Source organism: Saccopteryx leptura, chromosome 1 (genome assembly GCF_036850995.1).
Source record: "Saccopteryx leptura isolate mSacLep1 chromosome 1, mSacLep1_pri_phased_curated, whole genome shotgun sequence".
In the NCBI taxonomy this organism is placed as follows: Eukaryota; Metazoa; Chordata; class Mammalia; order Chiroptera; family Emballonuridae; genus Saccopteryx; species Saccopteryx leptura.
In genome coordinates this window covers 14,283,858-14,295,679 of record NC_089503.1, presented here as the reverse complement: position 1 = coordinate 14,295,679, position 11,822 = coordinate 14,283,858, and the positions used below count along the sequence as shown (strand labels likewise).

The 11,822-nt window shown below is 35.7% G+C and overlaps 1 protein-coding gene across 2 annotated transcripts; it reads left to right on the top strand.

Annotated features, from left to right (window-relative positions):
- The first annotated feature begins 5,695 nt into the window (after positions 1-5,695).
- Positions 5,696-11,349, top strand: LOC136388596 (olfactory receptor 10Q1-like). 2 transcript variants are annotated; one of them, XM_066360416.1, is made up of 2 exons: positions 5,696-6,010; positions 9,984-11,349. In XM_066360416.1, exon 2 carries the CDS (start codon positions 9,989-9,991, stop codon positions 10,946-10,948), a length of 960 nt encoding a protein of 319 aa, XP_066216513.1. In that variant the 5' UTR covers positions 5,696-6,010; positions 9,984-9,988; the 3' UTR covers positions 10,949-11,349. The 2 variants fall into 2 exon arrangements, with proteins under 2 accessions (XP_066216513.1, XP_066216514.1); XM_066360417.1 differs by having other exon boundaries at positions 9,929-11,349.
- The last annotated feature ends 473 nt before the right edge of the window (positions 11,350-11,822 follow it).

Below are 11,822 nucleotides of genomic sequence, written 5' to 3'. Positions count from 1 at the left end.
AGGCTTTTGATAAAATACAACACAATTTTATGTTTAAGACTCTCAACAAAATGGGTATAGAAGGAAAATATCTCAACATGATAAAGGCCATATATGATAAACCATCAGCCAACATCATTTTAAACGGCATAAAACTGAGGACTTTCTACCTTAAATCAGGAACAAGACAGGGTTGTCCACTCTCTCCACTCTTATTTAACGTGGTGCTAGAAGTTCTGGCCAGAGCAATCAGACAAGACAAAGAAATAAAAGGCATCCATATCGGAAAAGAAGAAGTAAAGGTATCACTTTTTGCTGATGATATGATCCTATACATCGAAAACCCGAAGGACTCCACAAAAAGATTATTAGAAACAATAAACCAATACAGTAAGGTCGCAGGATACAAAATTAACATACAGAAGTCCATAGCCTTTCTCTATGCCAACAATGAAATATTAGAAAACGAACTCAAAAAAATAATCCCCTTCACGATTGCAACAAAAAAAATAAAATACCTAGGAATAAACATAACAAAGAATGTAAAGGACCTATATAATGAAAATTACAAAGCATTGTTAAGGGAAATCGAAAAAGATACAATGAGATGGAAAAATATTCCTTGTTCTTGGATAGGAAGAATAAATATAATCAAAATGGCCATATTACCCAAAGCAATATACAAATTTAATGCAATTCCCATCAAAATCCCTATGAGATTTTTTAAAGAAATGGAATAAAATTGAAGGAGAAATAAAAAGCTTTACAGACAAAAAAAAAACAAAACTCAAGGAATTCACTACAACTAAACCAATGCTGCAAGAAATGCTAAGGGGCCTGTTGTAAAGAGATCAAAGGAGAAAAAGAATATAGCAAAAAAAGGAATACAGTTTTAAAGAATAAAATGGCAATAAACAACTACACATCAATAACCTTAAATGTAAATGAATTAAATGATCCAGTCAAAAGACATAGGGTAGCTGTGTGGATAAGAAAACAGGACCAGTACATATGCTGTCTACAAGAAACACAGCTTAAATCAAAAGATGCACATAGACTGAAGATAAAAGGATGGAAAAAAAATATTTCACGCATATTTTTTTGGAAATAAAAAAAACCTGGCATAGCAATATTTATATTAGACAAAATGGACTTTAAAACAAAGGCTATAGTAAGAGATAAAGAAGGTCACTACATAATGATAAAAGGAGCAATCCAACAGGAAGATATAACTGTTATGAATGTTTACGCACCTAATATAGGAGCACCTAAATATATAAAGCAGACTTTGATGGATTTAAAGGGCAAGATCAATAGCAATAATATAATAGTAGAAGATTTCAATACCCCACTAACATCACTAGATAGATCCTGAAGAAAGAAAATTAACAAAGAAACAGCAGACTTAAAGGACGCACTAGATCAACTCCATTTAATAGATATATTCAGAACCTTTCACCCTAAAGCAGCAGAATATACATTGTTTTCAAGTGTTCATGGTACATTCTCTAGGATAGACCACATGTTAGGGCACAAAAGCTGTCTCAACAAATTTAAGAAGATTGAAATCATATCGAGCACTTTCTCTGATCAAAATGGCATGAAACTAGAAATCAACCACAACAGAAAAACTGAAAAATACTCTAACACTTGGAAACTAAATAGCATGTTGTTAAATAACAAATGTGTTAATAATGAGATCAAAGAAGAAATAAAAAAATTCTTAGAAATGAACGAAAATGAGCATACATCAACTCAAAATTTAAAGGACACAGCAAAAGCAATCCTGAGAGGGAAGTTCATACCTTAAGAAGCTAGAACACCTCAAATAAACAACCTGACCCTGCATCTAAAAGAACTAGAAAAAGAACAACAAGTAAAGCCCAGAGGTAGTAGAAGGAAGAAAATAATAAAGATCAGAGTGGAAATAAATGGCATAGAGGGTAAGGAAACAATACAAAGGATCAATTAAACCAGGAGCTGGCTCTTTGCAAAGGTAAACAAGATCGATGGACCTTTAACCAGACTCACCAAGAAAAAAAGAGAGAGGACTCAAATATATAAAATTAGAAATGAGAGTGGAAAAATAACAACTGACACAACAGAAATACAAAATATTGTAAGAAAATACTATGAAGAACTGTATGCCAAAAAACTAGACAACATAGATGAAATGGACAAATTCCTGAAACATATACTCTCCCAAAAATTAATCAGGAAAAACAGAAAACTTAAACAGACTGATTACCACAAATGAGATCAAAACAATTATCAAAAACCTCCCTAAAAAGAAGAGTCCTGGGCCTGATGTCTTCACAAGTGAATTCTATCAAATATTTAAAGAACTAACTCCTATCCTTCTCAAGCTATTTCAAAAAAAATTCAAGAGGAAGGAAGTCTTCCAAGCTCCTTTTTTGAGGCGAGTATAACTCTGATTCCAAAACCAGGCAAACAAAACACAAAGAAAAAAAATTATAGGCCAATACCCCTGATGAATTTAGATGCTAAAATCCTTAATAAAATATTAGCAAACCGGATCCAGCAATATATAAAAAACTCATACACCATGTCCAAGTGGGATTTATTCTTGGGAGGCAAGGTTGGTACAATATTTGTAAATCAATCAATGCGATTCATCACATAAACAAAAAAAAAAGGAGAAAAACCACATGATAATTTCAATAGATGCAGAAAGACCACTTGATAAAACCCAGCACCCATTCATGATCAAAACTTTCAGCAAAGTGGGAATACAGAGAACATACCTCAACATGATAAAGGCCATCTATGACAAACCCACAACCAACATCATACTCAATGGGCAAAAATTAAAAGTAATACCCTTAAGATCAGGAACAAGGCAGGGGTGCCCCTTTCACTATTCTTATTCAACAGAGTTCTGGAAGTTCTAGCCACAGCATTCAAACAAGAAAAAGAAATAAAAGGCATCCAAATTGGAAAAGAAGAAGTAAAGGTATCATTATTTGCAGATGATATGATATTGTATATAGAAAACCCTAACGTCTCAGTCAGAAATCTACTGGACCTGATAAATAAATTCAGCAAGGTGGCAGGATATAAAATTAATACTCAGAAATCAGAGGCATTTTTATACATTAACAATGAACTGCCAAAAAGAGAAATTAAGGAAGCAATCCCCTTTCACCATTGCAACCAAAAAAAAATAAAGTACCTAGGAACAAATTTAACCAGGAAGATTAAAGATTTGTACTCGGAAAATCATAAAACATTGATAAAAGAAATCAGGGAAGATACAAACAAGTGGAAGCATATACTGTGCTCATGGTTAGGAAGAATAAACATCATTAAAATGTGTATATTAGCCAAAGCAATTTACAAATTCAATGCAATGCCAATTAAAATACCAATGACTTACTTCAAATATATAGAACACATATTCCAAAAATTTATATGGAACCAAAAGAGAACACAAATAGCCTCAGCAATCTTGAAAAGGAAAAATAAAATGGAGGTATCACACTTCCGGATACCAAATTATACTATAAGGCCATTGTACCCAAAACAGCCTGGTACTGGCATAAGAACAGGCATATAGATCAATGAAACAGAATAGAGAACCCAGAAATGAACTCACACCTTTATGGACAACTGATATTTGACAAAGGAGGTAAGAGCATACATACAATGGAGTAAAGACAGCCTCTTCAACAAATGGTGTTGGGAAAATTGGACATCTACCAGCAAAAAAATGAAACTAGACCACCAACTTACACCATTAACAAAAATAAACTCAAAATGAATAAAAGACTTAAATGTAAGTCTTGAAACCATAAGCATCTTAGAAGAAAACATAGGCAGTAAGCTCTCTGACATCTCTTGCAGCAATATATTTGCTGATTTATCTCCACGGGCAAGTGAAATAAAAGACAGAATAAACAAATGGGACTATATCAAACTAAAAAGTTTTTGCGCAGGTAAGGACAATAAGAACAGAATAAAAAGACAAACTACACAATGGGAGAACATATTTGACAATATGTCTGATAAGGGGTTAATAACCAAATTCATAAAGAACTTGTAAAACTCAATACCAAGAAGACAAACAATCCAATCAAAAAATGGGCGAAAGAAATGAATAGATACTTCTCCAAAGAGGACATACAGATGGCCAATAGGCATATGAAATATGCTCAGCAGCACTAATCATTAGAGAAATGCAAATTAAAACCACAATGAGATATCACTTCACACCAGTCAGAATGGCGCTCATCAACAAAACAACACAGAATAAGTGCTGGCGAGGACGTGGAGAAAAGGGAACACTCCTGCACTGTTGGTGGGAATGCAGACTGGTGCAGCCACTGTGGAAAACAGTATGGAGAGTCCTCAAAAAATTGAAAATCGAACTGTCTTTTGACCCAGCTATCCCACTGTTAGGAATATACCCCAAGGACACTATAGAACGGCTCCAAAAGGAGAAATGCACCCCCATGTTTGTGGCAGCATTGTTCACAATAGCAAAGATCTGGAAACAGCCCAAGTGTTCGTCAGTGGACAAGTGGATTAAAAAGCTTTGGTACATGTATACTATGGAATTCTACTCAGCCATAAGAAATGATGACATTGGATCATTTACAACAACATGGATGGACCTTGATAACATTATACTGAGTGAAATAATAAATCAGAAAAAACTAAGAACTATATGATTTCATACATAGATGAGACATAAAAATGAGACTCAGAGACATGGATAAGAGTGTGGGGGTTACAGGTTGGGGGTGAGGAGAGGGAGGGTGTTGGGGGAGAGGAGGGGCACAAAAAAAACAGTTAGAAGGTGACGGAAGACAGTTGGACTTTGGGTGATGGGAATTCAGCATAATCAAATGTCAAAATAACCTGTAGATGTTTTCTCTGAACATATGTACCCTGATTTATCAATGTTACCCCATTAAAATTAATTTTAAAAAATAAGTGGAGAGGTTGAAAATGAAAATTCTGATAGCAGAATTAGGGGTAAAATAATACCTAAAAATGAAGATAGATAACTGCAAAGGAGCAAATAAAACAACCTAGTTAATTGAGAGTCAAAATTATAGTTATCACCATAAAAATTAGTAGGATTAGGGCAGAGAGAAATATAAATATAATTGACAGGGAAAATGAGAATCCTGAAAGTAATCAGTGGGATATAAGTGCCACTAAGAGAAAGAAGTAGAAATTTGAGGTTTGAAAGGACCATAAGATTCATCTAATTCTGCCATTTATACATCTTCAATTTTTCTAACTGGAATCATGATAAGATATTCTATGTATTCTGTGAGTTCGGAGTTGTCATGAACATTTCCCACTGATTACATTTGCTAGGATACACTGTTCAGAGGTCTCTGTCAGGTAGAGATGAATGAGGACACCATCATGTGGTCCCCAGCCAGTAGTTATCTGTGAGTGTCACGTGGAAAGTTGCCCATTAACTTTGTCATAGTTGATCAACCCAAGAAATTTTTTCTAAATATTATTTAAATGGATTTTGTTTTAAAGAAAACCTCTGAGGAATCTTTTTCTCTTTGAGACCCATTATTTTGCTATAGGGCACTAAATTGCCTGGCTAAATTCAGCAAGAATGGCCCCAGGAGGAAAGAGGAGAATGAAGAAGAGAAGCTTGGTCCTCCTATGCAGGACTCTGGCTTAGAATGAGCTCACAGAAACTACTTTTCTGCTATCCCTCTTCATCTTGCCCTAGCCAATAATGGCATTCTAATATCTGACTCATTTCCTGAATATCAACACACTCTTTTCTTCCCACATCTAAATATTACAAGGATATCACCTATAGGTGACTTTTCATTTCTAGAGAATTGTGCATATTTGAAACTTATTTATTCTTATTTTATTCATCCTTAAAGAACAGGATACATAGGGCCATAAAGCATTCCAGGAGAGCTCCTTTAATCACCTATGGCAGAAATGTGTAGCATTTCCAAAAAAAAATTTTTAACCTGTATGAATTTTCTTTGATGGCTGATGGGATGAAGTGAATTGCAAAGAGGTAAGAAAAAATCTTCAGAGATCTTTCAAAGACTGATTGACTATTTCTTTTGCAATTAATCTTAACTTACTGTGTATAATACTTTACAGCAAAGGTCGCCAAAACAGACCTACAGACCAAGTTCAGACTCTTTTTGTATGGCTCTTGAGCTAAGGATGTGTTTTTCCTGTTAGAGAAAAGGATGAAAGGAAGGAACGAATAGAGTGAGGAAGGAGAAAGGGAGGAAGAGGAGATTAAGAAAGATACATGATATAGGAGGAGACAACATGGCCTAAAATATTAGTACCTGGTCCTTTATAAGGAAAGCTTGTCAATTCCCAATTTAGAGTGTAAGAAGAAATTTCAAGTGCATGCAAGAAGTGTTGAATAAAATCAAATGGCATAATGAATAAGGTATAATTATTTATACTTCCAACATGAGGAAAATGGGGTTCAGATTGTGTCTTGTCCAGTATCATATAATTGGGAAATAATGGAGCCAGGGTCCAAACTCAGAACTTACTTTTCCAGATCTAAAATGCTTCATCTTGGCTTGACCTGTGGTGGCGCAGTGGATAAACCCTTGACCTGGAACACAGTGGTCGTCAGTTTAAAACCCTGGGCTTACCCAGTCAAGGCACATATGGGAGTTGATGCTACCTGTTCCTCCCCCTTGTATCTCCCTTCTCTCTCTCTCTCTCTCTCTCTCTCTCTCTTTCTCTCTCCTCTCTCAAATGAATAAATAAAATCTTTAAAATATATATTTTAAAAAAATAATAAAAAACAAAATGCTTCACCTTAAATCCCAACTCCTAGTTACTAAATCTTTTGTAACTTTAGTTTTTAACCTGTAAAATAAGAATAAATGTTATCTGTCTCATACTGTAGCTATGAGACACAACAGAATAAACATATTTGAAGGGCTTAGAAGAATACCTTCAAATTATGGCATACACTATTTTTTTATATTGGAATATGTTTCCGTGACACCTAACGAGGCTTCTATGAAACACTAGAGAAATAAGTTTTGAAAAGTTAAATTCATGCATACATTTTTTCACATCAGGATTTCCAGAGCCTTTTAATGCTTATTGCCATTGTAGATCATGAAAAGAACACTTAGTGTTTTCCAAATGTACTTGAATATATATACATATATATGTATGTGTCTATTAACCTATCTCTTTATAAAGCTATCTATCTATCTATCTATCTATCTATCTATCTATCTATCTATCTATCTATCTATCTATCTATCTATTATCTATCTATCTATCTATCTACCACCTACTGTTCATATAGTATTTCTATCTGGGGGAGAAGATTGTTATAGTTTTTGTATTCTAAAGATTATATTAAAAACCCTCACTTAGAAGATTTTTTTTTCCATATTCTGTTAACATCATGCCTCCCATACATTAGGTAAGCATAAAGCCTTATAATTGAGATATATTCACAATTCTACAGTGGTTCATAAAAGAAGTGTTTTATCCAGTGGTGGAGAGAGGATGGGAATCAGAAATGCTTCCTGGATTACTGATTCCTGAGCTGAAACCAGTAGAAAATAGCTAAGAACAAAAAAGAAAAAAGTCATCCAGGGACTTTACATGATTTAAGGAGTTCTTATATATTTTGAAAATTAACCCTATTTTTTTAAAAAGCTGTGACGATCATTATAAATTTGTCTTAAAATTTGTCTTATGAATATATGAAATATATTGATATGTTATATATGTGTGACTATTGGATTTTTAGTTCTATGTAGGTTATTGTTCATATGAAGAAAAACTTTTGTGTTTTATCTAAAGTAAAAATCCCATTCATTCAAAATAATTAAGTTCAGTGCTTGATGGGTTAATTGAAAAGGCAGCTACAAAAAAATTAATTTTATATTGTATGTATTTCTTAAAATCTTTTTTTAACTTTATCTTGAAAATTGAATTTAACAGGGTGACATTGATCCATAAGAGTACTTAGGTTTCAGATAAACATTTCTAGAGTTGTTGATTCTTGAACTGTTGATTACTGTATGTTATATTCCTTAAAACCTTAATTTAACTTAAAACTATAATTGCACATTTTTACCTCCAGCCTTCTGATACTTAATATTTTCTGTGTGTGCTTTTGGTTGCCTGATTATTGCAAACTGAAGTTTTTCTTACATGTACCATAGTCACAAATCATTGCTTCAATTTGCAATAGCAATGTCTTTAACATTGAATAAAAATGTAAAGTCATTTGTGAGAAAAACATATGCTACATTATCTTTTATGATTTTTCCGTCAAACATACATAGTTCTGCTCATCTTAGCAAATTCATCAGTAAATGATTATTTGTTTGAAACTTATTTTTATCAAATATTTTCAAAATATTGAAATTAATTTGCATTGAAAATTTTTTTTCACAGTTCATAGTTCAACATTTCATACACGTCCATGAACTTGCACAGTATCAAGTATACATGATGTATTCACAGTTAAAAACAAACACAGCTGCCTGGGTAAGCAGAAACCTCAGCTGGAAGAAGCACAAGAGCCCAGATGTAGAGGAGTTCAGTGTAGTGTGGACACTTATGGTGCATTTTATAGAGAGAAAGAACACGAGATGGTTAAGTACCAATTAGTTAACTTCTGGTCTTAAACATTTTCCTTCTTACTTCTAATAATGTATAAGTGATCTGCCTTGTGATTTTCACAGAGACAATTAGTTTTTCATCATTTGGTGGGACAGGGTGAAGATCATGGTTTATTTCAGATTTTAAAATTTCCAGAAAATATTTTTTAAAAAGTAATAGTTTTAATAAAGCACTGTTTTATTTTTTGCCTCTTAAAAATAGTTTTTGTTTCATAAGTCAATCTGAACATCTTTATATTTTAATAGGGGTATATGTGAATCTATATTGTTCTAAATGATAATGTTTTATCCTTTTTCTGACAGCTGTCAGAAGTAAGAAGGGCTGGGAGCTGGGTGCAATAGGTAAAGGGATTAAGAAAAAAATCTCATAGACACAGAGAGCAAGGTGGTGATTACCAGAGGGGAAGGGGTTAGGAGGCCGTGGAAGAGGGGAAGCAGGATAAACGGTAATGGAAGGAGACTAAACTTTGGATGCTGAGCACACAATACAACACACAGATGATGTGATTTAGAACTGAACACTTGAAAAGTATATAATTTTATTAAGCAATGTAACCCCAATAAAGTCAATAAAAAATAAAAAAATAAAATGAGAACTGGGGGTCTGACCAAAACAATCTTATAACCTAAGTATTAGCACCCTTCTAGGTAATAATTGGGTAGTGGTCCATCATCTCCTGAATTTTTGTTACATAAAAAGTATAGCTTATGTACAAATCTGATGGTAGTGGTGACTTTGTGAAAAGTGGTTACTTTTTCTTTCTTGTTTCCCTAAGATATTTCTATTTTCCTTTTCACCTCTCTTTATCTTAGCTAGCTCCACGTTTATTTCTACCCACCATGCATTCAATGCTTCTTCCTGTTGGGATATTTGAACTCTAAAGTTTGAGTTGACAGGTGAAGTTTTACAGAAGATACTTAAGTAAGGAAATAGATATAAGTGGCATACGCCAGGTAAGAGGGGCACTTTGGAGTAAAGGTGTGTTCCCAGTCCTCTGGGACCAGAACATCCAGAATAATACGAAGAATTTAATAGTTCTAATTTTAATCTGTAAAATAAATGTTTGCAATTACACAACTATGAATTCTATGCAAAAGCAAAGAGTTAGCACCTACAAACAGATATTTAAAGGCTGATGTTTAAAGTTATTTTAGAAGTCTGTCCTTTTTCTCCCCTTCAGAAACATAGCTATGAAGCAGTCTAAAGAATAGTATTCCATATCTTTTATTACAATTAGAATCTCAATCACAATTAAGTAATTTCCAAATCAGAAACAAAACTTGAAAATCTTTCTTTTGCTCAGGCAATAACACAACTCCTCAAAGGAAAAGTCAGCACGTTCTGTAACTCTCTTGCAGGAGACATGTTTCCTAGGAGCCCGGTTCTCAACCAGACCCGCCCCACTGAGTTTGTCTTTAGGGCCTTCACCACGGTCCCTGAATTCCAGGCGCTCCTCTTCGTCCTCTTCCTCCTCCTCTACCTGCTGATCCTTTGTGGCAACACGGCCATCATCTGGGCGGTGTGCACACACAGCTCCCTGCGCACACCAATGTATTTCTTCCTGTGCAACTTGTCCTTCATAGAGATCAGCTACACCACCGTGGTGGTGCCCCTGATGCTCTCCAATCTCTTTGGAGCCCGGAAGCCCATTTCTCTGGCTGGCTGCGGGACCCAAATGTTCTTTTTTCTTATGCTCGGTGGCGCCGACTGTTTTCTCTTGGCAATCATGGCCTACGATCGCTATGTGGCCATCTGCCACCCGCTGCACTACACTCTCATCATGACCCAGAAACTGTGCATCCAGATGGTGGCCTGCGCCGTGGTCCTGGCCCTCTACCTGTCCCTGCAGCTCACATCCCTAATCTTCACCTTGCCCTTCTGCGGGCACCTCCGGGAAATCAACCACTTCCTCTGCGATGTGCCCCCGGTCCTGCTGCTGGCCTGCGCTGACATCCGCGTGCACCAGGCCGTCCTCTATGTCGTGAGCATCCTCGTGCTGACAGTCCCCTTCATCCTTATCTCTGTCTCCTACGTGTTCATCACCTTGGCCATCCTGCGCATCCGTTCCGCTGAGGGTCAGCGCCGGGCCTTCTCCACCTGCTCCTCTCACCTCACCGTGGTCTTGCTGCAGTATGGCTTCTGTGCCTTGGTCTACCTGCGTCCCCAGTCCAGCACCTCGGTGGATGAGGACCGACAATTTGCCCTCATTTACACCTTTGTCACCCCCTTACTCAACCCACTGATTTACACCCTTAGAAACAAGGATGTCAAAGATGCCCTAAAGAAAGCCATCAATAGCAAAGGAACAGCTGAAGCTCTCTGAGATGTTAGTGGAACTTGAAGGAGGTATCTGGCATGTGACAACAGGAAACTCCTACATACAAATACCATAGTTACATTACTTCCCCACAATTTGCATTTTCATTAATTCTTTGATCCTAATACACTTAGTTGCTACAGTTCACTCTCATTTGTTTTTTAAGTTCTCTGAAGCTTTAAAACTCAGACAGCTGGAGAGGGATATTCCATACGCTACTATTGTTTGCTTAGCCCCAAATTAAAAATTAACATTTTCTCTGATGCAACTTCATTATCTTTGAAGCTTTCTCCTGAGAAGCAATGGTATTAATTTATGCTTTGAACAATACTTTGGAGGAAAACTGTTCATAAAGATATTTTGCTCAATCTAATATACCGTATTCTTGTATTTACCTAAAAACTGTGACAAATAACCACCTGGTCAATTAACCTGTCTCTTTCATTAAATATCTTTTGCACGTAACAGTGGTCTCTGTGTGCTGGTCTAATCTCTGCCCCCACATTTAATCTCTGACCACAAGTAGGTCAGGCAAGATGAAGCAGTCAGTTTGCTCTAAGAATTAACATGTGTTGAGGGCAACTGTCAGATTTATAACATAAGACCTCTAAGTTGTCATAAAATAAGAGTGGCACTGGTCAAACTTTCTAGAGTTCACCGTCTGCATTAGTCAGTTTTCTCCAGAGAAACAGAGCCAACAGGATGTACATCTATAAAAGGAGAGATTTATTTTAAGGAACTGACTAATATGATTATGAGGTCTGGCAAGCCCAAAATGTCCAGTCCAGACCAGCAGTTTGGAAATTCTAGCAGGCATCAATTGCAATCTTGAGTCCAAAGGCATTCTGGAAGTGAAATCCATTTCTTCTCTGGGTATTTC

Coding starts and splice junctions, on each gene's coding strand:
- LOC136388596 (XM_066360416.1), top strand. CDS start 9,989: ATGTTTCCTAGGAGCCCGGTTCTCAACCAGACCCGCCCCACTGAGTTT.